This window comes from Pleurodeles waltl, chromosome 4_2, assembly GCF_031143425.1.
Source record: "Pleurodeles waltl isolate 20211129_DDA chromosome 4_2, aPleWal1.hap1.20221129, whole genome shotgun sequence".
Taxonomy (NCBI): domain Eukaryota; kingdom Metazoa; phylum Chordata; class Amphibia; order Caudata; family Salamandridae; genus Pleurodeles; species Pleurodeles waltl.
The window spans coordinates 53,686,717-53,713,631 of record NC_090443.1 but is presented as its reverse complement, the minus strand read 5'-3'; the positions used below and the strand labels follow the sequence as shown (position 1 = coordinate 53,713,631).

The window sequence follows — 26,915 nt, the reverse complement described above, 5'->3', positions numbered from 1 at the left end:
ACTAACTTTAAAAGAGCTAGTATCTACAAATGTCAAGGTTATAAACAAAGGCCAAGTTTAAAGGAGAAACGAACTGTTAACAAATAAGCATTTACAAATTCAATGGTATTAAACCAAAATAGAATTTAAAAGAGAATCGAACTTAAATAAACAAGCATTTACAACTACAAGTTATCGACAGATGTCGAAGTAAGGAAGGAGAAACTAACTGTAATAAAAAAGCATTTACAAATACAAGTTATTAACAAATGTCGAAGTAAGAAAGGAGAAACGAACTTTAATAAACAAGCATTTACAAATACAAGTATTGACAGAAGTCACAATAAGACAGGAGAAATTAAATAACATCAGCTGATTTGAAGAACGCATTATCACCAACTATATATATATATATATATATATATAGAAACATAAAACCAATCTCTAACAAAGGTTGAGAAGTTCTTCCAGAATCAGTAATAAGCATTTTTTTAAGAAGAGCTATCATTTATAGAGAGAAGCAAGGCTACAGAGAACTCAGGGTGAGTGAAGAAATAATAGAATTAAAGAGAATTAAGTGTTGAGAGTAGAAAGTGAAAAACTGATGTTGTATGTCCCTAGTAATTGCGACTGTGACTCTTGCAGGTGCTGTATCCAATCTTAGATGTGAAGAGGCAGACTGAGTACTAGCGTTCATCATCTCTGTGGCAGTCTCTCTACCATCCCATTCCCCTTTCCCCCTCCGGGGTACTCAGCACGAAGGATTAATATTCGTTGTGAGTAACTCAGGTCGGGACTGAGGAGTTATCTTCTGCTTCTGAGGAAATCGAATTGAAGTATCCTGACATCAGGTGAATGGAAAAAAAGCCATATTACAGAAAGGTAGTGAGCAAAGCATGGAGGGAAAGGATCACAGACTCTTGGGAAGAAGAAACATGGCTAAGGCAAGGAAAGAAAAAAGGAAGAAAAAAGAAGAAAAGAGGAAAAATCAGCAAGAACAGGTAAGCAACTAAAGAGGGTAAAGAGCGAGGACAGCGTAAACAGTGCCCAAAGGGAAGGTTTAGCCAAAAAGCGGACTGCGTAAGAAACGGCCATCAGAGACGCAGACCACCGATGTGACCGCGGCCCGTAAGTGATGCGCTGGCAATCTTCGTGGCGTCACAGTAGGTCCGCTCTCCAAAGCCCCTGGTTTGTCCGGAAAATGTTGAAAAAATGAGGGGACCAAACGAGGAGCATGGACTGAAGAGGCATCTTCCCATGATCAGTCACTGATGGGATATCCTTTCCAGCAAATCAAGAACTGGAGACGATTCCGTAAAATGCGAGAATCGCATATCTCTTGTACCTCATATTCGGGATGACAATCAACTATAAGAGGAGGAGGGCAATGAGCATTTCTCTTGTAAGGATCAGGAACAAAAGGTTTAAGTTGGGAAACATGAAAAACAGGATGAACTTTCGAAGTCACTGGTATAGGAAGTCGGACAGAGACTTGATTGAGACATGCTGAACTCTAAAAGGACCATAGAAATGAATTATGAACTTATTTTGGGAGAGGCGAAAAGGCAAAAACCTAGAAGAGAGCCAGACCTTGTTTCTAGGCTGGTAAGATGGTGCAGAAATACGTCGAGTATCAGCTACCTTCTTCATGTAACGTTTGGTAACGAAGAGATTGGTACGCAGCAGGTCTTGAACCTGACGGACATTTCGGACAAATGAGTTAACTGCTGGAACAGGGGTGTCTTTATGAGTGACGGTAGGAAAAACAGTAGGTTGAAAACCGTAAGTACAAGAAAAGGGTGTAGACTTTGTTGCACTATGGACTGCATTGTCATAGGAAAATTCAGCTAATGGTAGATATGATGACCAAATATTTTGAGTTGCATTACAGAAACAACGTAGAAATTGTTGCAGTCCTTGATTTAAATGTTCTGTTTGACCATTGGTCTGGGGATGAAAACCGTATGATAGGGCCACCTCTATATGTAAAAACTTACAAAAGATTCTCCAAAAATGAGACATATATTGAGGTCCTCAATCAGAAATGATTACTTGCGGGAGGCCATGTAATCGGAAAATATCTTGTAGAAAGACTTGACTCATTTCCTTAGCGGTGGGTAACTTCTTTAGGGCTAAAAAATGAGCCATCTTAGTGAAAGAGTCTACTGTAACCATTATGAGGTGGTATCCTGCAGATGATGGTAATGAGCATATAAAATCTGTGGTCACCGTTTGTCATGGAACGGAAGGCACAGGCACGGGCATCAATAAATATAACTACAGTGTTCAACTCAGCACCACGGTTCACATTTCCATTTCCAACATGACCTCTACCTTTTGCCTGGGTCTGAAACCACGTTTCCCTGCTGCTGCTGTGGAAATCTCCCTTGCATTCCTGATTGTGCCACTTTAATCTGCATCACCATTGCTTTCTCTTTCAAAGTTGTCTGCTTCAATTCAATCTCATCACTACAGTACCTGGCATATTGCAATACTTCATCAATCGGCTTTGCTTGGCAACAAATCAAATTACTCTTAATCATCTGGCTAATTTCAGGTTTCAGTCCTTCAACAAATCTGAACACAAAGTGAATCATGTCTTTCGGTTCAATTGTTTCTGTAGCACTGTAATGTTTGAATGTTTGTAACAATCTCTCATAATACGCATGCATGGACTCCTTTCCTTCTTGAGCTGTCCTGTCTATTTTCTGCCAATTTAAATTCTTGGGGGAAATTCTCGTTTTCAAAAGTTCAATCACCTTGTAATAGTATTTCATTACATCCGGAGATGGTGCACCTGTAGCTGGATCTCATGGGGGCTCTATCGTCGGCCAATCTACACTTCTTCTGCATTCAACCCGTAAGTCTGCTGAAACCGCTGTTTCTAATAGGGTATTCAACTTTTCCCACAGGCATTTTGCAAGCTTCATGACCCTGTCTGTTTGTTGGTACCATTCCACTGGCTTCTCTCTCAGTCTCGGGTTGTCATTCGTAAATGACAAAATGTCACTTCTGCTCCAAGGGACATGTAAAAAATTCCCTCCTGGAATTTCTCTCATCTGTAATATTTGTACTGGATTGTCAGACTGCTGCACAGTAGCAATTAAGTTTGTAGACTCCTTTTAATTCTTGTCTCATTTCTTTACCCATCTTCCTTCCCATTTATCTAAGGCTCCCCATGTCTGAATGCTCTGGATCAGTTCCTTAATGTGAATTTTAATTCCCAGTATTCTCATGTTCCCAATATCCTTTGAGTCAAATTCTAACCTGTAATTTCTCCTCAAATGCTTCATTTTCTCAATCTCTATGTCATATTTCTCCGTCAAGTCTTCTAATTTCTAATGTGTATCAATCCTGCTTTGTTGGTAATTAGCTTCTACAAGAAGTGCAATTCCTCTTCACCGTATGAGTCAATTCTGTTTAATCCAATTGTTCTCTCAATTAATTCCTCTACTTCTAATGTAAGCCTGGTCAAATTTAATGGACTTCTCCATTTGAATCTCCTGGGGTGCTGTCAAACCTTGTAACAAAATATTATTATTACTTACATTGAGCACTTGTTGTAATTTTAGACATGGAGTCTCTGGAGTTTCCATAAATGGGTTAAGGCCTATGTCTGGTCTCCCGGGATTATTCGGTGGAGTCCTAAAATAACTCAAGTCAATTAATGGACCTGTCATGCCGAACGTCTGCTTTATCAGAGTTATGACTCCTGTATTTACATTGAATCTCTCCAGTTCTACACTTGAATTAAAAAGTTCCTGTTCTTTGCTTTTATTATTTCCCTGGGAAAACAATGGTATAACAGGACCAATAGTAACGGGTACTGACACAGCATCTGGGCTTGGTTGGACATTTTGATCTCCATGGTGCATTACTCCTGTATTCGGACTTGGCAATGCAGATGTAGTTCTCTGTGACACTGTCATGGGGGTGTATCTTGGGATTGTCTGGGCTTGCATTGAGGATATGAAATTGGGAGTAGACTCTATTTGGATCAGTGTCGGCTTCTGATAAACCTGTCTCATTTGGAAAACTTGTCCTGTTGGCACTATTAGGTTTGGCATTGAATTTACAATCGGGACATCTGGATAAATTCTGGGTGTGTCAAACTGCAGCATAGGTGTCTGAATTGCGGAGGTGTTCGGGACAATATGGCTAACCTGTCCCTGTCTTTGTTTCACTGGGTACCGGACCTGTAGGATCTGCACTAGTACTTAGACCTGTTGCATGTGCTGCTTAAGGTGGGGGACGATTTCTCAATAGATACCACATAAACTCATCATCATCTAAGTAGTCGTCATAGGTCAAAGACTTTCTAGACTGTTGATTTCTGCTCCTTGTCCTCAGAAGGGTACAAACACTTTTTCTTGGTATTCTGTTTGACATTGCTCTCATTTTCTTGTGTAATTGCAGGAAACATCTTAATTCCCTGTAAAGTCTCAGTTCTCCAAAATATCTGCTCACTATCCCATCTCGCCTCAGCTAAAGTTTTCTCAGCCGTTCTCATTCTTCTCTCAAATGTCTGTTGCTGTCTGGCCGTAGGAGGCTGGTCTGGTTTGTAGTGGGTACCAAAGGTACTTACACCTTATACCAGGTCCAGTTATCCCTTATTAGTGAAATTAAGTCACTGTCTAGCAGCTAGGCAGTCTAGAAGTAGCTTGTAGCAGAGCAGCCACGGCTAAACTAGAAGACATGCAAAGCTCTTGCAATATCACTGTAGCCACACAGTACTCACACACATGAAAGAAAATACTCAGTGTTACAAAAATAAAGGTACTTTATTTTGGTGACACAAATGCCGAAAATACCTTAGAGACTATACTCCCTTAGGAGGTAAGTAATGTACACAATATACACACTAGTAACCAAAAACAGGTAAGTAAACTGTCAGAAAACAGTGCAAATAGTGAAAATCACATAGGTTGCAATGGGCCCACCTAGGCAAGTGTGGTGTATACAGGGGCACTGGGAGTATAAGAAAACACCAAAGGTAAGTAATAGAACTCATCCCAGAGCCCAGGAAAGCAGGAGTAAATCACGGTAAGTTTCCTGAAACACACAAGAAGTCCTGATGGAAGATTATGCTAGAACCAGAAGAGACTGCAAGACACCAACGATGGATTCCTGGACCTGAAGATCTGTGGAAGAAGGAGATCAAGTCCAAGAAGCACTGAAGAGTCCAGGGAGAACAGGAGCCCCTGCTATCCCGGATGAAGCTGCAAAAGAAGAACCACTGGTGAGAAGACAAATTCAGTTATGCACCCAAGAAGACAGATACAGGTTCCTGGTTGGTGCAGAAGATGTCCCACGCCGGATGGATGATTGCAGTGTGGGTTGCATCGCTGGATTCTACCAACAAGCCTTGGCACATGCAAAGCTTGCGGTTGGAGGAAAATGGCGCTGCCCTTCACCAGTAGGGACCTGCTGGCTTCTACCAAGGAGGGGAAGACAGAGGGGGCTCTCAGCAACTCAGAGAGCCCTCAGAAGAACAGGCAGCATGAACAGGAGTCCCAAAGCCCCGGGACAAAGAAGGTGCTAATGGGGTCCTACACAGCACGACACAAAGGGATCCCATGCCGCCGGAGAACCACTCAGGAAGCTGTGCGTCACAGGATGGAGTGCTGGGGGCCTAAGCTGTGCTTTACATGAAGAACTTCTTGGAAGGTCACACACAAGCCTTGGCAACTGCAAGTGTGGTGCATGGGGGTACTGTCTTGCATGGGGAGGCAAGCTCTTCCCTCCACCACCACCCATGTTTCTGGATTCACGCTCATCGTCTGGAGAGGGGACCCACGCCACTGGTTGTCGCTGCAGATAGGTGCCTGCTGAAGCAGGGAAGTGACTCCGTCACTCTACGGGAGATTCCCTTGGTTCTTCTGGTGCAGGCTGAAGACAGGCAGTACTTGGAGGATGCACGACCTGGAAACTGTTGCAGTTGCTGGCAGGAGCTGAAGTTACTACGTTGCAGAAGTCGTCTTTGCTTCTTTGTTGCAGTTTGTAGAGTGCCTGGAGGGTTCAGCTGTGGTTCCGTCGGTAGGAGATGAAGTAAAGGATACAGAGGATTCCTGCTGGATTCTTGCAATCCAAATCTGAAGAAACACCCAGAGGAGAGACCCTAAATAGCCCTGAAAGGGGGATTGGTCACCTAAACAGGTAAGCACCTATCAGGAGATGTCTTTGATGTCACCTGCTGGCACTGGCCACTCAGATGCTCCCAGAGTGCCCCACCACCTTGGAATCCAAGATGGCAAAACCCAGGGACACTCTGGAGGAGCTCTGGGCACCACCACCCTTTCCTTTGTCCAGTTTCGTGCCAGAGCAGGGACTGGGGGACCCTGAACTGGTGCAGACTGGATTATGCAAGAAGGGCGCCATCTATGCCCTTCAAAGCATTTCCAGAGGCCCTGTGAGGCTACCCCGCCCATGCCTGTAACACCTATTTTCAAAGGGAGAGGGTGTAACTCCCCTCTCCCAAAGGAAATCCTTTGTTCTGCCTTCCTGGACTTGAGCTGCTGAAGCAACAGGAGAGCAGAAACCTGTCTGTGAGGTGGCAGCAGCTAGGGCTGACTGGAAAACCTCAGAAGGCTGGTATGGCAGTACTGGGAGTCCACTGTGGAGCCCCCAGAGTGCATGGGATTGTGCAACCAATACTGGAATCAGTATTGGGGTACAATTCCCAGTTGGTAGACACCTTACATATTCGGGGTTACCATTGTGAAGCTGGACATAGGTACTGACCTATGTCCAGTGCGCACGTAAAATGGCGTCCCTGCACTCACAAAGTCCTGGAAAATGGGCCTGGATGATGTGGAGGCACCTCTGCTAGTGCAGGGGTGCCCTCACACACAGGTACTTTGCACCCAGCCTTCAGGGTTGGAAGACCTGACATATAGGTGACTTATAAGTGACCTGGGACCAGATGTACGAAGCATTTTTCAAGTCGCAAACGGCGAATCTGGCTGTTTGCGACGTGAAAAATGCTATTTGGGATGTACAAAGCCCAAACTGCGATTTGGTAATTTGTTACTGAATCGCCGTTTGGGTTATGCGGTTCAGTATTAGGAAGGGGCATGATAAGGGCGTCCCTTCCTAATACTGAATCCAAATGGTATGATTGTTTTGTGACAGCGAATGCGGTCGCAAAACAATCGCAGTTTGCACCAGTTTCAAACTGGTGCTAACCCATTCGCAAACAGGAAAGGGTCCCCATGGGACCCCTTCCCCTTTGAGAATGGCAGTGAAAATATTTTTTCAGAGCAGGTAGTGGTCCCACGGACCACTGCCTGCTCTGAAAAAATGAAAAGAAAACTTTTTATTTTTGTTTTTGAAATGCATCTCGTTTTCCTTTAAGGAAAATGGGCTGCATTTTTTTAAAAATGCTTTATTTAAAAGCAGTCACAGACATGGTGGTCTGCTGTTCACAGCAGGCCACCATCCCTGTGAGGGCGGTTATTCCCAATGGGTTCACAAATTGCGACCTACCTCATGAATATTCATGAGGTAGGTCATTTGCAACCCCATTGGGAATCGCAAACAGTGTAAATGACACTGTTGTACATCAGGATTTGCAACTCGCAAATTGTGAGTCGCAAAACCTGAGTTTCGTACATGTGGCCCCTGGTATAGTGAAAATGGTTGTGAAATAGTGCATTACTATTTCATACGGGCTGCAATAGCAGTCCTGTAGAAGTATTTGCATGGGCTCCCTATGGGTGGCAAAAGTAATGCTGAAGCCCATAGGGATCCCCTGGAACCACAATGCCCTAGGTACCTAGGTACCATATACTAGGGACTTATAAGGGAGGACCAGTATGCCAATTTGGAGTGAAATACTGAGTTACCAGGATGTAAGGACAAATTTGGAAACAGAGAGAGCATGAGCCCTGGGGTCCTGATTAGCACGTCTCCAGTGACACCTTTAGAAAACAGTGAAACATACTGACAAGCAGGCCATAAACCATAAGCACTGGGGTTCTGACTAGCAGGATCCCAGTGACACAGTCAAAAACACACTGACATCAGGCAGAAATTGGGGCTAACATGCCAAAAGGAGGATACTTTCGTACACCGGCCCCAAAATCTAGCTAATGCTTTGAATTGTGCAGGTCTCTGAGGAGGTTTTGAATCGTACAATACTCTTCAAATTCTCTAAAATTCTCAAATTAAAGGTTCAGTGGGCAGGAAACGCTAAGCTCCCTTCCTTTTCTGTATCTTTACACCATTGTTTTACCCGAAGACATGGTGCAGCACCTTGTTCAGGTGTGCCTTCTGGTGGAGTAATTTCTCCTGTTCTAACTGGAATGAACGTATCTCCCTTTAGGGCACTTTTTAATGCTTTGAAATCTTCCTTTCTGTACTTTAAAAGATGCTTCAATCAAATCAGGAAGTGAATTTCAATCCCAAAATCCCTTTCGCTTGCCTTCTCAACCAATTACGCTTCACGGTTGTCCACCAATCCGTTCGTAGCTTTTCTCACCAACTAACCTATCCCAGCGCAGCTCTAGTGACGTCACACTCACAAGTAAAGCGGCCTACAAAGCCTTCCGGCTTGTCTTCCTCAACTCAGATACGTGCTAGAATTAATGCAAATATTGCGAGCACTAAGTAAAAACAATACACAAACTTGTCTGTTTACTACAGGTAGGAAACACAATACATTCGGAAACCTTACTGAATTTTCAACTGCAGCTTTTAGCTCTAACAGATACTCCTTCGATTTCAGTTTCCCTGACTCACAAGCAAAATTCGACCAGCAAATTTTACCCTCAACTGATCATCAGATCCTCCTGGTGCACTTAGGATTCATCAAATCTCTGTCTAAACTAACACCCACTTTAACACACACTCTGAGTTTGTCAGCCACACCCGATTGACCTATTAAACAGATAAATTATGACATAAACCAAGTGTGTAGAAGACACTTGTACAATAACCAATACTGCGGAGTCTTAGACAGTGCAGGGTCCATATACCAACAACCACGAGGGCAATTTTTGAGCACAAAGCCCCACACACATGTGAAGTCCAACGACTTCCCTACATACACTCTTTGGAGTACGCAAACTCCATAAACAACTTAATTGGAGTACGCAAACTCCATATTTACTCACAAACATCACAATTCACCTGCGATTTGCTTAAGCCGTGCAAGCACAAAACCTATTCCATTCACAATCTCACTAGGTACGCTGAGAACATCTTCAAACAAGTATTGACAAAATCCAAGGTTTTGGGAAAGTCATGATAGGGTCTTAGGGAGACATGACTCTTCTGTTTCTTATCTATAACTGGGAAATCATGGTGGCCTCCTAAGGAGACATAACCATCCGTTTCTGCTACCAATTTCTGTGAGCTCGTCTGACCTTATTTGGTCTTTGATAATTTATTTATAAGGGGGCGCGTTAGAGGTTCAATGGACCTTTTGACTCATGCAAAGAGTGATCTGCCATGGACACAAATTTTACTCATGATCTATCCAGCAACAATATGACATGTTTAACAATTCAACCATCAGAAACTTTGAGTCAGTAGTCTTTATCCACCATGATCCATGTGGCCATGAATACCCACACCTTTTAGTAAAGTTAGAAAGTGTATTTCCCTATACGTACAATGCTAATATCACATAGATTAATTTCAATACCAAATGATATGCACATACAAACAACACAGGCTGAACAAAGCAGTGGAAGAATCTCAATTTAACCAAAGCATTTATCATTAAGCATTCAAGAGTTACCGCACAAATTAATAGCAACAATACCTGAACAATAGAGATGGCATACACCTAGATGGGACAGATGAATAAAATCAATTATTTGTTAATAACATTTGTTAACATATGACACACTAACTAACCCTCAAATTTGAATGGCATGTTTGCGCTTCATGCAAAAGTAATTTAGTCAAAAGTTAATTTGGAAAACATCTAACTAGGGCTCTAACAAAAATAGAGGTTGATACTTAAAAGAAAAACAAAAATCTATAACAGAAACAATAGCATCTTGTTATACCTCAGTGAATGGATCAGCAAGCTGTGATTTCTTCATCAGTTAGACATCTGTCTGGTCAGGATTGGCAAGGGACAGTGAAAGGGATTGGTTCAGCCACAGTTAGGCTCTAAGTTAACTGAACCAACTTAGAAAGGGCATCAAGTTAAGAAACAGTATCAATAGCATTAAACACAATTAAGCAAAAAGACTAAAGCTAGGAAGAAAAAATATCAGGAGCTGCTCTGCTCCTCGAACGGGACTAGAACAAGAATCAATGCTCCGTCCAAATGCAGTCAGCTAACCTAAAAATCCGTAAAGTATGTTCTCAAGTCGCCATTGGTTAGAATATCTGGTCTTCACTGTAGAACCTATAAACATTAATTACCAAATCTACAATATAACTAGACAGTCTTTCACACAACGATTGGCTCCTCTTCTCCCGTTTCCATCATCAGTTTCTTCAAGTAACTTTTTAGTTGCAATCATAACTCCAGTCAGTGAAGCCATTGTTAAGTTCTGGGCACAGTTGCTTCTCACGCATTAAGGATACAATTGTGTCTATAGGTAGTACACTGCCTTACAGGCAGTTCTCACAAGAAAGTTTAAGACATCAACTTGATTAACATTGGAAGGTTACACATCTATTTGGTCAGTACTGTGAAAAATAAATAAGTGTTAATTCTCTACTTTCACAAACCATTTATGAACATTTATTTATGCCATAAAGCTTAACATGAGGCCTTGTCGGCTAGGCCCAAAATTTCACAGTTGCTCTATGCTTAGTATACTTAAGCATATACATTTTGTTAATACATTAGTATGATCCACTAATACATTTTATTCTGCATGTGCACATTATTTAAACTATAAATGTCAATTCTTTATTGAATGTCGTACATGTCATGATGGCCACTTCAGTGAGCACATTTTCCAAGACACTTGAGTTCTCAATGTTAGCATAATTCATGTAAATTCTTAGCTATTAATCAACACAAATTTATTAGTAATGAATTCCGCTTTCACAATAGTTAGAGGTATTTCAAGTAACTATAACTTGTGCCCTAGAGTAATTATAACTCAGGTGGTTGCCATGCACTGCTAATTACCCGAGATATTACATCACTCATGACATCTTTTTTTTCATCATTGATAATATCCACTGTAACATCTGAAGTACAATTATTGGTGATAAAACTGTGCATGGTGAGAGTTATAGTTACCTTAGGGAACGAGTTATATTTACTTGAAGTTAACCTAACTATAACAGCGGAATCTCTATGGTTTTGTGCGTGTAAAATCTAAACCTAACTATAGCATCCCTGCAACCTTTGTTTTTTTTTGTTTCTATACATATATCTAGGGACATGGTTCCTGGATGCTGAGGTATGATTAGCTGCCAGCACTTCATCCAGGAAGTGCTGGCAACCATCTTTGAACTTGGACTCAGCCAAGTCCCAAGTGAAAAGGAAAAACAAAAACAGAAGGGGGCAAGCTATGAATACCCTGACCCCCCAGATCTGGTGGTGGAAGTTGCAACGGATCCATGAATCTGATGGAATTTTTTTTTTAAAAATGACCAGCTCTTCTGTGCTGCTGCATCGCTCTTGCTCCTGTTTTTTCCTTGCTTTTCCCCTTGTTATTTGTGTGCTGTTTACTTGCTTTTCCCTCATTCTCACTGCTTTCTCCTTAATTTTGCACCCATTTTTGTGTACCCGCTTTTTGTTTTGCTGTCATTTTCACTGCTCTCTCCTTGCATTTCCCTCCTATTTTGTATACTTTTTCCTCATTTTCATTGCTTTTGCTTTGCTTTTTCCCCTTGTTTTTTGTGTCTGCTTCTTGCTTTTTCCTCGTTTTCACTGTCTTTCTCCTTGCTTTTTCCCCTGTATTTTCTGTGTCTTCTGCTTGCTTTTTCCTCATTGTCACTGCTTTCTCCTGGCTTTGTCCCCATTTTTTGAGTGACTTCTACTTGCTTTTCCCTCATTCTCATTGCTTTCTCCTAGCTTTTCCCCCTGTATTTTGAGTGCCTTCTCCTTGCTGTTCCCTTGTTCTCACTGCATTCACCTTGCTTTTTCCCACTTTTTGTGTGCCTTTTCCTTGTTTTCCCCTCATTTTCACTGCTTTCTCCTTGCTTTTCCCCCGTTTTTTGAGTGATTTCCCCTTGCTTTTGCCTCATTTTCACTGCTTTCTCCAAGCTCCCCCATTTTTGTATGCTTTATACTTGCTTTTCCCTCGTTTTTACTGCTTTTTCGTTTCTTTTTCCCTCATTCTTTATGTGCCTTCTCCTTGCTTTTCCCTCATTCTCACTACTTTCTCCTTGGTTTTTCCCAATTTTTAGTGTGGCTTCTCCTTGCTTTTGCCTAGTTTTCACTGTTTTCTCTTTACTTTCTCTCCCGTTTTATGTGTGTCTTCTCTTTGCTTTTCTCTTTCTGTGCGCGGCGTGGGGGTGGATGCACTCTTGGTGTTGGCGATCCCACCACTGTGTTAAAAAAAATAAAGAAATTCACAAAAAAATGCAAAGTTCACAGAAACAACATAGTTAGGAATTAGCATTTAAAAAACATTAGAAATGAATTTAAAAAATCAAAGGTTACGGGGACGTTATAGTTAGGATCAGAATTTAGAGGCACAAACCTCTACCTTCAACCTCTAACCAATTATCCTTTGAAAAAACAATATTCTCCTTCAGAAAACATAGGAGCATCAGAGATTGATTGGTTCACACGAGGCCCAGGAAACAGCTTACGCAGAGACCAAGCACTCTTAGGAATCTCCCTCTGCTCATGCTGCACTATCCATGTTGGCAGTGCACCATATGTCCCCTGATAAAACCATGTAGACACTTGGACTTGGGCCTACCCACCTTGTGAGAACAGCGTACACACACAAACTGTAATTCAGAAAATATGGTTTATCTAATAGAGTGCCAATGTAAGTTAAAGTACATAGTCAATGGCAACACGGAGGATCAAAATAAGGATTAGTGAGCACAGGAGCACTATTTGCTGTAAGAAAGCTTCCAGAAATCTGATGACTCATTTTCTTGACAAAGGACTCAGTGAAGATGATATGTTTTGGACTATAATTGAAAATTCATCCACACAATCAGGGTGTTCCAATCCCTCTTAGAAAGAGAGCAACAGTGGGTATACAGATTAAAGACACATATGACAGGCCTTAACAAGGAGATTCCTTGCAACCTTCTCAGCTCCACCCAATGAGGTTCTCCTTTAGTTTTCCTAAACATCCACCTGTATATCCTTCAGTTTTGAAGTCACAGTAAAGTAGGAAGATCCCTTTAAAATCATCCTTATGGATATGAGATCCTTTTGTGAAAATGAGATTATGGCATCTCACATGGACTCCAGAACCTTCCCACAGAGAGACTTCTTGGTTTTGAAGTCCCAGTAACTTTGAAAGTCCTCTTTTAAAAAAAATATATATTTGTGCCTATGATTAGGACATTCTATCCTGAACATGGTATAATAGCCTATTGCATGGACTTTTGAGCTTGGTATACCACCAGGCAACTGTCTGTGCGTGCGTCTGTGAGGCCGATTGATTGTATTTTTAGTTTTGTAAGGGAATATCTTCCAGTTTTTTGAGTTTTTTACACTCTGACTGGGACTAGTTTGAATGTTTCCGGACAAAACCTTCCCTGTCCCTTTTGCTTTCAATATTTTAATTATTATCATGCTTTGTCTTATTTTGAGACACATACTGCTTCAATCACGTCATGGCCTGCTTCTAATTTTCATTACTTTTTTGACCAAAGCTCACAATGTACATTACCAATGCCGTAAACATTGTTTCATGATTTTGTATCTCTTTTCCTCCTTTTTGAGGCCGAAGTCCGTCTCCCGTCTCCCTTCTTCCATTTTGATTGAAGTGACGGTATTGTATCGGACTGAAGCTACTGCGTCATGCCCGAACATGCCCCTTATGAGCCACCCCCTGGCCCTAAGCATGTCGGGGGTGCTGCGCTCATAGCCCGCTTTCACCCTATGGCTGACAGGACAAGCCGGGTGAGAGCAGGCGCACTAGTAGGTGAAACAGCGGTGTCTATCCCTTGCCGACGTGAGTAGTGAGTCTCCCTGAGCCCGTAGTTCTGAAACCTGCCTGCTGCCTTTTCTATTTTCATTTTGATGAAGCAGCACTTTGAAACACAGGCTATGCACAACCGCTGCATCACCTCACTTTTAAAGTGACTGCCTTGATCTGATTCAAGATAAACCACATGCCAAACTTCTGGATCAATTCCCTCAAGAGTAGTTTGGCCACAGCAGGACTGTCATATCACCTAGTCGGGTATACCTCTACTCACCTTGACACCAAACACATGATGACCAGGATAGACTGCAGTTGATTACAGTGGGGCTTCTCCAAGAATTTGATCTGGAGCCAATTGAGAGGCCCATCTGATTCTCTACATGGCTCATGGCCATATCGGTCTTCCTTCCTGCATTTATTCTCTGACACACTGTACATCATTGACATAAACTTTCAGCCATTACACAGAAGTGGGAATTACACCAACAGCGATTGAGGGTCTGCACTGTCCCATTTTGACTGATATGAGTCACACCATGTAAAGGTTGGGCAATAGAAGGCAACATGGAATCAAGCAGAACTAGTTTCCCATTGTTTGACACCCAAATGTCACTGGAATTTTTCACACATCTTACTTTCTCCCTTTGCTCTTTCTCCGTTTGTGGAGGCTCATAGTGCAGTCTCCATGCTCACTGAAAACCTGCACAATATTCAATAGCATGTTCGAGATAGTCCCACTTTCCTCACTGCATGGTTCGTCCAAGTAAAATGTGCTCGTCTCAAGAGTGTAGTAGTAGTGCAGTATGTAGAAATTTAGGGCCTGATTCTAACTTCGGCGGGCGGCGGAGGCCGCCCGCCGAAGTTCCCCCACCAAAATACCGCTCCGCGGTCTAAAGACCGCTGAGGGTATTTTGGGATTTGCCCTGGGCTGGCGGGCGGCCTCCAAAAGGCCGCCCGCCAGCCCAGGGCAAATCACCCTTCCCACGAGGACGCTGGCTCAGAATTGAGCCGGCGTAGTGGGAAGGTGCGACGGGTGCAGTGGCACCCGTCGCGTATTTCAGTGTCTGCATAGCAGACACTGAAATACTTTGTGGGGCCCTCTTACGGGGGCCCCTGCAGTGCCCATGCTATGGGCATGGGCACTGCAGGGGCCCCCAGGGGTGCCGCGGCACCCCCTACCGCCATCCTGTTCCTGGCGGGAGACCCGCCAGGAACAGGATGGCGGTAGGGGGTGTCAGAATCCCCATGGCTGCGGAGCGCGCTCCGCAGCCATGGAGGATTCTGTAGGGCAGCGGAAAACCGGCGGGAGACCGCCGGTTTTCCTTGTCTGACCGCGGCCGAACCGCCGCGGTCAGAATGCCCTGCGGGGCACCGCCGGTCTGTCAGCGGTGCTTCCGCCGACCCTGGCCCCGGCGGTCTGAGACCGCCGCGGTCAGAATGACCCCCTTAATCTGCATATCTGTTTTATGTGGTGACACAATCATTGCCACTTTTATGAGCAGCACACTTCACAGCTACTATTTCCTCAGGCAACTGAAGGGGCAATTAGCTGGTTCATTACATACTGGCTACTGTGTACTGGGGAACCAGAGGAGAAGGTCAGGACATCTCTTTGTGATCACAACTTCCCCTGTGATCAAATTCAAAATCATCAGTGTCATCCTCAGGAGTGGGCAGAAGGGTTGCAAGGTTTAATGTATTGCAGCTCTGCAATGAGATATCTTCTTTGGCCAAAATCACCTGCTCACCTCGAGTGAGGTAGCTATTGGTCATGTGTTGTGCTCAAGTGTGGGTCTTGAGGATTTTGATTAAACGCGCAACCATGATGATGAGGAGATATCCCATTATGATACCTTCTCTCTGCTGTATGATCAGACTGACAGCAGCAACCACTCTAAGGCACCCAGGAAGTGTGGCAGCCACTGGCTCAAGGTAGCAAATAAAATAAGCCACTGGCTGCATTTGTATCCTGTACATTTGTGTCAACACAGACCACACACATCCACCACATTTGTGACAATACGAGGCAAATTCCATTTTTATTCTGGCATTCCTAGCTGGTTTACTACAAAGTAAATTCTGTTTTTCTGGATGGCTTCCATGCTTTCTTCATCAAATGATACTGAGTCCTTGATGTGGGTAGGGGCTTAGCCACAAGAAAAAGCTGTAAATCCAATGACAATAGCCCACCGTGCCTAAAACCATTCTCACCTCTCTCCTTGTGTAAGGGCATTTTATTTTCAGGTCTGTGGACATGCGCTGATGAGACACTCTCCTGGCTCCTTTTTCATTTAGACTACCTAGGTATTGGACTTCCTTTTGACAATACTGCTGTTTATTGAGGGAGACCTGGAGCCTGTTTTTAGGAAAACGCTTGAGCATGACAATCGTATGCTGTTTACATGCTTCTTTGGTCACAGGAGCCACAAAGCAGATCATCAATGTACAGGACTAATGATGAACTGCAAGGCAACTGTAGGGTATCTAGGTTTTTCTTTAAAAAGTGATTGAAGTACGGAGGCTTGCTCTGTAACCCTGCGGAGCTCGAGGACACAAAAGTTATATTTTGAAATCTGAACCTGAAAAGATATTGGCTCTCCTCATGTAGAGAATTGGAAAAGAATTCCTGAAACCGATCAATGACTATAAACCACTCAGCCTCAGGAAATTTGGGAGAGAATTACTCCAGGGTTCAGTACCACTGGATAGCATGGGAACAACAATTTTGGCAATTTTTCTCAGGCCCGCACTATCCTCCATTTTGTGTTCTATTTCCGAAGAGCCATGATCGAAGAGTTACATAGATCTCCATTAACGTCTTTCAGAATGCCCTGTCCTAACATGCTTTTGATTATATACATTATGCCAGCTATTGCTTCTGGTGAGAGCTTGTACTGGGGTATATGTGGAAAGACTGTGCCCTAGATTTAAGAGGACCTAGCACCTCCTTGCGCAGAATTAGCATTTTTTTTTTACGCTAATGTGGCCCCAGGCCAAAATTGCTGCGCCAAAAAACCACAAAGTGGTGCAATGCATGCATCAATAGCATCAAAAATGTTGACGCTATTGCCCCCTACTCTGCGCCATGGTGCACTGTATTTTAGATACAGCACACACATGGTGGCAGTAGAGGGGCACAAGAAAAATGGTGCTGCACTGGGTGCAGTGACACTTTTCTTAAATCTGCCCCTGAGTCTTACCTCAAAGTAATCTTTAAGGGTATTGTATTTTTGATCAGCTCAATTTCCTTTCCAGTGAAATCCGACACCTCTCCCTTTACTGTTTCCCATAGGAAACAGGAACTTACGTCTGATGGGACTCTCAAACATCATGGGGACCTGGGACCCATGGTCACTGATTGCAAATGGGTTTCTGCTGGATTCTGGGACAGAGCTTGACGTTTGGACCTCAACTCTCCATTTTTGGTTGGATCATAGCGGCCTAAGATACGTTTGGTCTCATATATCTCTGATTCTGCATATAATGCATCAGAGCCTTTGCATTTATGGTTCTCACCTGCATCACCCCCTCTTGTGACATTAGATTCTGCAATTGAGCATCAAATTGCACTCTGTCAGGATTGCATCCAAATTCCCTCTTTCAGTGGCCAACCTATTTATGGACGTGATAAGGTGTCACTTTGTTCAAAGCACTAATATTCATACCAACAATAGTTCCTCTTCCTCTCCCTTGAGGAACCACATTTCCTTGTGCATACTCAAAGGCAACTTTCTGTTTGTTTACGCTCACACTAAAAGGAGAGTCCAAAATTTAGGCTAACTCAACCGAACCTTTAGGACCACAATTCTGTGCCAACTTTGTCTGTCCAATCATTTGTCTCTCCTCCAATCTCCTCTGCTTATTACCTTGAGTTGTACTCCAATATTTCCAACTGTAGGATCTCATCAAGGGACTTTGTCAACAAGTCAAGTTCTACTATATCTGCTAGCTAATCTCCAGCGTAAACCAAGAACAATTGTCAAAACAAATCCAGTTACATTCTCAGCAATTGGATCATTTATTCCATGGCTCTCTATGTAAACCTGCATTAACCTTTTGAACATAGGGTATTGCACAAATTTCAAGAAGTAAAACGTAATGAACTTATTTAAACAGCCAATGTCTGCCTCCTCTAAATGGAAAGAAAATCACAGTTGAAAGATACAGAATGTGCCTGTATATTTACTCCTGTGCACCAAAGGATAAATGAATACCAATCTAGTTTAAAACATTCACATACAGTTGATATTGCATCCCTATTTTGATGTGACTAATAGCACTTCACAGTACACACCTCAACCTTAGCAGATAATATGTCAAAACAACTAGATCCTGAGATCACGGACTTCGACGAGTCTACCAACTCAAACCATAGCTTTGTATCACAATTACATCAAGCATAAACAAACACACATAGATCAAACCATGAAACCTCAAAGAAAAACATCAAGATAACAATAATCACAATCCCTATGACTCTGCAACTTAAAGTCACATAGTACATAGATTCAAAATCTGACACATTCATGCCACCACACTCTCTCTCAAACTATATGTCCCAACATGCACAACTCAGTTAACTTCTCTCAAACATGAACATAATGGCTTTCCCTACAGATAGTTACAAAACCAATTTAGGAACCCCTGAGTATCGACACATCTCCATACAGCCTTCGGGAACTGGGAATGTGGATTGGATTGGGGTGAATTTGAATCTTGGGGCAAGGCCAGCTGAAACATGAAGGAACCAGTCTCAGGGGCTGATTCTAATTCTGGCGGGGGGCGGAGGCCGCCTGCCAGAATTCCGCCCCCATAATACCGCTCCGCGGTCAGAAGACCGCGGAGGGTATTATGAGTTTTTCCCTGGGCTGGCGGGCGGTCTCCAAAAGACCGCCCGCCAGCCCAGGGAAAAACTCCCTTCCCACGAGGATGCCGGCTCGTAATCGAGCCGGCGGAGTGGGAAGGTGCGACGGGTGCAGTAGCACCCGTCGCGAATTTCAGTGTCTGCAAGGCAGACACTGAAATACCTTGCGGGGCCCTCTTACGGGGGCCCCTGCCGTGCCCATGCTATTGGCATGGGCACGGCAGGGGCCCCCAGGGGCCCCGCGACCCCCCCCTACCGCCATCCTGTTCATGGCGGCTTTCCCGCCATGAACAGGATGGCGGTAGGGGGGGTCAGAATCCTCATGGCTGCGGAGCGCGCTCCGCAGCCATGGAGGATTCAAACGAGCAGCGGAAAGTCGGCGGGAGACCGCTGACTTTCCGCTTCTAACCGCGGCTGAACCGCCGCGGTCAGAATGCTCGTTGGAGCACCGCCAGCCTGTTGGCGGTGCTCCCGTGGTCGGTGGCCCTGGCGGCCACTGGCCGCCAGGGTCAGAATGACCCCCACAGTCTCTAAAACCAATTTACCTAGTTAGGCCCAACCTGTACCGGACAGGTCCAGTTGCAACCTCTTCTGCTACCAGGTTTTGACATTGCGCTACAGCTCTTACCTTCTGTGCGACTGGTGGACCAAAAGCAGTGTAATCCATATATGGGTTTTGGTGTGCCGTGCTACACCTGTTTCTCTATAGGAATATTTAAAATGACAATTTTAAATCAGTATGTAGAACATATTTGGTTTGCCCAAAATAACAGAGGAAGCCCGAAACTGTAAAGGTTTTATCTGCTGAATTTAGCTGGACAGAAATTGATGGAATAGTCAGAATCAGGTAACCAATAAAACAGAATGCAAAGAACAGAACTCAGTCAAAGAACTCAATAAAGTTCAGGTCAGCAAAATAAAGTGTACAAAATGGGAGAGCAATCCAGCATGGATTCGCCTCCTGGGTCAGTGAAGAGGGAGCTCTTCATACATACATCCAAGAAGGGCATACTTTATTAGGCTTCTCAGCAAAGGATTTCAAACATTTACTACAGTGGACATGGTTAATGTGGGCTAAACAACTTTGTAGAAAGAGAAACAGAAACAGTTGCAGAAAAACTCTGATAATTATACAATATGAAGCTTCTCACAGACACCACCTGTGCTGGAATAAATATTGTTACCTTGTGTGTGATTCTGCAAGTACAACCTTGAATTAGTATAAATGTCATTCAAAACAGTGTGTGAAGGTCACTGACCTTGTTCATGAAGCGCGGTCAAGCTTTATTGCAATGAGACATGAAAACTGCGAGGTTATTCATGTGGTGCAGAGTCTGAGGCCTAACATTTCTAGGTTAGTCAGAGTTTGTGTTGTCATTTATGCAAAGCATTACATTTCAGAAAAGGAGCTACATCAGCTACAAGGCTTAATGTGTTTAGTCTACAATTGTGAGTTAGGAATGTGTTTTCCCCATCAGGTTTGTGCTGAGATGTACGTGAAATTTTGATGAATACCATGTTTACTGCCTGCAGCTAGGGCTGGTTTGGTCTACTTCATGCAGAAGAACGAGGATGCTGATAGGAAGGAATAGGATACATTGCCATAGGCGCTGGGTGGAGTAGCTCTGCTGTTGTATGAAAGAACAAGGTAGTCCTGTGAACAAATAAATTATGGTTTTGCAATGGTGCCTGAAGCCGGGCGTCACTGCATAAAAGATCTCACTTTCTCCAGAAGAGCAAACATTTGTGGTTCTTCGGCAGTGTATAGCATTACCCCTCTCCAAAAAACAAACTAAGTCAATCACCTGGCATCTCTGTGTGAGCTTCACCTCCATACAACTGAGCTGCTCCTGGGTGGTACACTTAAGGTTACTTGACTATAAAGGAGACCTGTCAGATTGACCATCAAGTACCATGTCTATTCTTCAGACTGTCCGTTCATTCCTGCATCACAGTTCAGTGCCCTCTGAGCAAGAGGTTACTACCTCCGTTCGCGGGAGCAGCATGAGCTCTACGGAGGTTACTACTTCCGTTTGCGAGAGCAACATGAGTTCTACGGAGGCCCACATGGGCAAGTCTAGCTTCTCTCGCTCAGAATTTGAGGAGTCCTCTGAGATGCTGAACAAGCCTTTGCAGGTCGAGTCATCCAGAATATCCGCCAACTGGTCTGCCGGCAGCTCAGAGCTGTTGCTGCCGTCCTACCATGAAATTAGGTTTTCCAGCCCTCAGGAGGAAAACTGGAAGTTCTGGAACCGCTGCTCCAGCGAGAAGGCCGAGCTGCAAGGGCTCAACCAGCGCTTTGCCACCTTCATTGACAAGGTGCGCAGCCTGGAGCAGCAGAAGGCGCAGCTCACGGTGGAGCTGAACATTCTGAAGTCCAGGGAGTCCCAGGGAGGTGGCGGCGTGTACCAGCAGCGGTTCAAAAAGACGCGGGACCAGCTGGACCAGCTGACCAGTGATTACAACCGCCTCAAGCTGGAGAGGGACAGGCTGAAGGAGCAACAGGACTTTCTGGAGCAGAGGTAAGCTCATTGGGCAACATATGGGGTGGATGGAAGATGGGGGTCAAGAGGGGTGGTGGAATCCTGGGGTGAGGGTTAAACCTCTCGGCTTTCTCAGTTTTATGTAGGGTTCGAGGCGGATTCGGACTGGCCTATCAGGCTATAACCAGGCAGTGCCAACGTCCAATATCTAATAGCTAATAGGTTCGAGAGGTCCGTGTGGGCTTTTTGTGGCTGTTTGTGGGCCTCATTTATGGGCAGTTTGGCCGGTTTTTAAAGTTGCTTTTCCTGATATTAAGACAAACATTGCCTTCAGAATGCACAAACGTCTTCCATACTTTGCAAAACGCCTATCCAGTGTGTCTTTACAAGTTCAGAACTGCCCAATTTGCAAACATGGTTCGCGTTTTTTAAGCTATCTAATTCACTTATGAGGGCTACGTTTATTTTGGTGCCCAGCCTATTTTCTGCCCTAGTCTGACACTGGTTCAAGGGAGATGAAGGACAAAGCATTTTGCAGAATCTAAAAAAGTACCATTCCAGATGTCTTTCTGCTTTCGTTTCAAGAAACCTTAATCCTCTGCCGGTTTGTTTTAAGTATGCCAACACAACGAAGAGTAAATCGCAGTAGAACGCGAAAAGGTTGTATGTATGGAAAGCCCAGAGGTTCTAAATGTATGTAATTATGAACCGTTCATATTTTATTTTGAAGACATATTCTGGAGAGCAGACAGGCTCATTGTCTTCTTCAGTACACACCACACATATACATAGAGCTTTCGGCATTTGAATCACCCCTCCAAGATTTATAATGCCACGTGAAGTGGCGAAGTCCACTGCTTCTGGGTAGGTTACACTTTTCAGTTCTGTGAGGATAATGTTGCTTATCATTTACTCAGTTTTCAGAAATACATTTATTACGTCAAGGTATTTTCCTGACTGAACATTTTGCTTGAAGAAATCTAATCCTCTTATTCAGAAAAATGCATCAAAAACATGGATTACCAAAAAAGTATGCTTTGCTACATCTCAAAATTCTGCTACTTTGCCAGCTTTCCAACCTTTTAAATGTCACTGCATTACCAAGTTCAGTCATCTACTAGTGGCACGAAATGTGTACTACTTGAGCTGCACATGGGGGTATTGTACCTGCCCGGGTCTGTGCCTTGCAGTGTCCTGCATTAGCTGCACGTGGGGATATTGAACCTGGCCAGGTCTGGCATTACCCAACTCAGTCATCTACGAGTGGCATGACATGTGTCTTAAATTACCTGCACGTGGGGATATTGAACCTGCCAGGGTCTGTCCCCTGCAATGTCCTGCATGAGCTGCACATGGGGATATTGAATCTCTCTGGGTCTGAGCCCTAAAATATCCTACATGATCTGCACATGGGGATATTGAACCTGCCCAAGTCTGTGGCCTACAATGTCCTGAATGACCTGCGTGTTAGTACCACGAGTCACCTGCTAAACAAAGGCAAAGACAACCTAAAACTCCCAGATTGGTGGGTTAAGTGCTTCTGGTATCTTTTGGAGATTGGGGTGTAATGACTGTGATAGGTCTTGAAGGTCAATTTTCAGACCGTATAAGACATCCAGTGTAGATTAGTATGTTAGACAACCACAGTATTTCTTGAAAATGGCTACTTTAGACATCAATCTTTTGGAGATTGGTGTGATAGGTGGTTATTGACATATCTTGAATATGTGTGTGTTTTAAACGATTTTGAGCATCTCTCAGAGAATTTTTTTTTATATATCATTGGTCATCTCTTTTGATGGCTAAGACTGCCTGCAATATCTCTTGGAATTAATTTGATAGACAGCCAATGGATAATATTGGGTGATGAAATGTATCTTGGGATGGTTGTGTTGGGTGATCTTGGACATCTCTTGAAGAACGGTGTGATAGGTGATCAAGTCATTTGGAGATGGATGTGTTACACAGATGTGTAAGGCTGTTACTGACATCTTGAGATGGGGGTGTTAGATGACTGAGAGAATCGCCAATAAAATAGCATTAGCAGATATTATACTCCTGGGGGAGTTCTTCAAGAGGATTTAACAGTGTTTCTGTTGCCTTCTGCTTTTCAGTAAGTCTTACCACATTACATATTGGACAAGAAACTAGCTGTGAAAGCCCCAGAAGTAGCCACAGTGAAAGGAGGTTTTCACAATTGTGTTGCATAAAAGTAAAAAATTCCTATTTTATAATTCCTAACTTAAAATCGCTGGATTAATGTAATGTCTTAAACGCAGATTTGCCTGTTACATTGCTTAACCATCCAATGGTGGCACAAAGTGTGGTAGTAATATTAAGGGAATTTTATATGATAAATAAGCAAAAGTTTACTCTTTTCAGTATTCACAAAACTGGAAATTATTAGTTACTTTATGCCTGCAGAATCTCTGCAGTTAGGGGTGGAGAACTCCATACATAAAAAGATGGGACTGTCCTATATTTTTATGTGGGGGGTTTTCCCCCCGCCCACCACCCGCCACCACTGCAGGCTCTCTATGGTTTTAAGGTACTATTAATTTGCAGTTTTAGGAATGCCAAAAAAGAGTGGACTTACACAAACGTGTAAGTTTACCTTTGTGAATCAGGCCCAGTGTCTTTATTTTGAAAGAGCATTAGAGCCTTAGATTAGATTCCTATCTGTGCCTGGGCCCTTTTTTAACATTGTATTTTTTAAATGATTAAGTCTCATATACTAGCTATCTCATGAAGTTATGAATTCTGAAAAACCTCCTTTGGTTTTGGAGTCCTGGGTGTTTCGAAAGACCAAAAATGTGTCTACATGGGAAGGTGACACTTTGACGGACAATACGATATGGAACGTGGATCCAGATGTACGACGTTTTCTTACATTCGCAAATAGCCCAATTTACAGAATGGTGCCTTTTGCGAATGAAAAAAGGCATTTTTACTCGAAGTTGGTGGTAGCCCAATCGTAAATGAGTAGGGGTCCCATGCCTCTGTGGGCATCCTGATTCACTCAAGTGCATCATCGACTGACTCTGATGGTTTCGTTTATCTCCTCTTATCTTCTATGCTGAGAGATGTAGCCTCTAGCCAGGTCACATAGCTACAACTGAGGAAGACCCTTTGAAATTCTTACTTATAGGGTTGAAGCGTTGACTTTATATGAACCACATGTACATTTATTAGAAGTACCATTAGTATTGTGTGACTACGTGATGTTACATTTTTGTAGACACAATTTATGTCCCGCTGGTTGATTGTTCTCTGCTCTTTTATTTCTGTGTTTCTGTGTGTTGTGTACTATATATGTATATATATATATCGGAGAGCAAAGTGGTTCAATGAAAGGCGCCGCACTCGAAGAATACCGGTGCAACCGCTCTGGGTGAACCAACCCAAAAGTAACTATTTCATCAAAGATTTAGCAGTGCACTCCACCAAGGTAAAATGATTCTTGAGTTTATTTGAAACAAAAAAGCAGAACAACGCGTTTCGACCGAATGGTCTTTGTCAAGTTCAAACATCCAGTTTAACTTACAAGTTCTTTTTATAGTGGAAAATATTATACCCACATGATGCATGCTGGGAATTGTAGTTTAAACATACATTTAAATTTAAATACAAAATTTCAGAATTTCACAATCAATCTTTCTCAGGGAAAGTACAATCATAATAAGATTTCAACATTCTGTAAAGAGGTAATCAAATAGAAAATTCACTTCATTTGTTATTTACAACTCAAATTCCGTTATTCTCACCATTAATTTAGTTAACTTTAATCTAGTATTTTTAGCTTACTTTTCCCTAGTAATACTGTAATAATAACTTAAATTTTAAATTTTATAGTTACAAATTTTTTCTTATTTGTTACAAATTTTAATTTCGTGTGAATCCGGACTTGCTTAGAAAAAAGGAAGAAAAATAAAAATCAAAATTGTAATTTTTATCAAACTTTTCTATCCAATGCTCACAATATTTAATTGAAGCAATTGTTAATTGAAGATCTCAACCGATCAAAAGTTTTTTTCTCTTAACTATTCAAAGTTATGTGCTGTTTGAGTTATGCACTCATAAATGAACATAAAGTTCTTCATCATTGTTCATCCCAAAAGGGGCCTTCGTTTTCATTCGAATTATAAATTTCAATTCTAATTGCCTCAACTTTCTCACTCGATCCCCTCCTCTTTCATGATCTGGGATATGATCTATACCATAATATCTCAGTGTCTTCCAATCATTTGATGTATGTGTTTGTAGATGTCTGGCTGTCGCATATGGATAATCTCTGTGAATGATGGCTCTAATGTGTTCAAGGATTCTTTTCTTAAGTGCACAAATTGTACTCCCAATATACTTTAGGCCACAATGACATTCTATAATATAGATTACATATTTTGTATCACATGTAATTTTATGTTTAATGAGCCATTCCTGTCCATTTGGTAAATTAATTTTTTTCATTGATTGCCCTATTTTACATGCTTTGCAGGAATTACATTTGACGAAACCCTTGTTCTCCACCTCTAGCCAATTGCTGTCTTTTTCTAACACAAGGTGACTTTTAACGAATATATCCTTAATGCTGGGTGCCTTTTTTTATGAGAACAAAGGTTTCGAACCTATTATGGGTCCCAAATCTGGATCTCTGCTTATTATTCTCCAGTGTTTGCACAACATGTTTTTAATTAGTGTGCTTTCTTTGGTATATTGCATAATCATTTGCACTCTATCTTCAGATTCTCTTTCTCTTTTGTTAAACAAAAACTCCTCATGTTTTTTGGACTGAATAATATTCAAATTACTCTTAAGGATCTTTTCATTATATCCTCGAATTTTAAATCTCTCATATGTTTCATCCAGTTTTAGTAATAAGTCCTTTTCATGAGAACAATTTCTCCTCATTCTAATAAATTCCCCCAAGGGGATGCTATTTACCAAATGTTTGGGATGGAAACTTTTCCCGTGTAGTACACTGTTACAAGCAGTATCCTTACGGTACACTGTAGTTTCAATTTTATTGTTCTCAATGTAGATGGTAATATCTAAAAATTTTATTGATGTATTGATCTTTCTCCAGGCAACAAAATAGACTTATATTCGGAACTAGTTTTAGAAGATTTGGAACGTCTACAAAATAAAAGACTAATTAGTAAAACAGAAAATTTAACTAAAAAAGAGCGGCTGGCATTGAACAGTCTGAAGGCTAATAATAAAATTATAATAAAGCCAGCAGATAAAGGAGGTAATGTTGTCATCTTAAATATGTCTGATTATATGATGGAAGCCCACAGACAATTGAGGAATCCAGCTGAATATAAGAAATTGACAAAAAATCCTATAAAGAATATGACCTATATGTTACATACAAAATTAGGTATTTGGCATCAACAACTGCTACTTGATCGTGAAGAATACATGTATTTGAAAAAGGAGAATCCAACAATACCTACGATTTATTTCTTGCCAAAAATTCATAAATCATTGACATCGCCACCGGGAAGACCAATAGTATCGGCATGTGATTCTTTGTTTGAAAGAGTT

General features: G+C 42.4%; 1 protein-coding gene across 1 annotated transcript in view; it reads left to right on the top strand.

Moving 5' to 3' along the window:
* The first annotated feature begins 20,638 nt into the window (after positions 1-20,638).
* LOC138292186 (uncharacterized) overlaps positions 20,639-26,915 on the top strand; it is a 158,769-nt gene continuing 152,492 nt past the window's right edge. Inside the window, exon 1 of the mRNA XM_069230624.1 lies at positions 20,639-21,407. Within this exon, the coding sequence (XP_069086725.1) occupies positions 20,800-21,407 (608 nt within the window). The 5' untranslated portion in view covers positions 20,639-20,799. The remainder of the gene's footprint in view (positions 21,408-26,915) is intronic.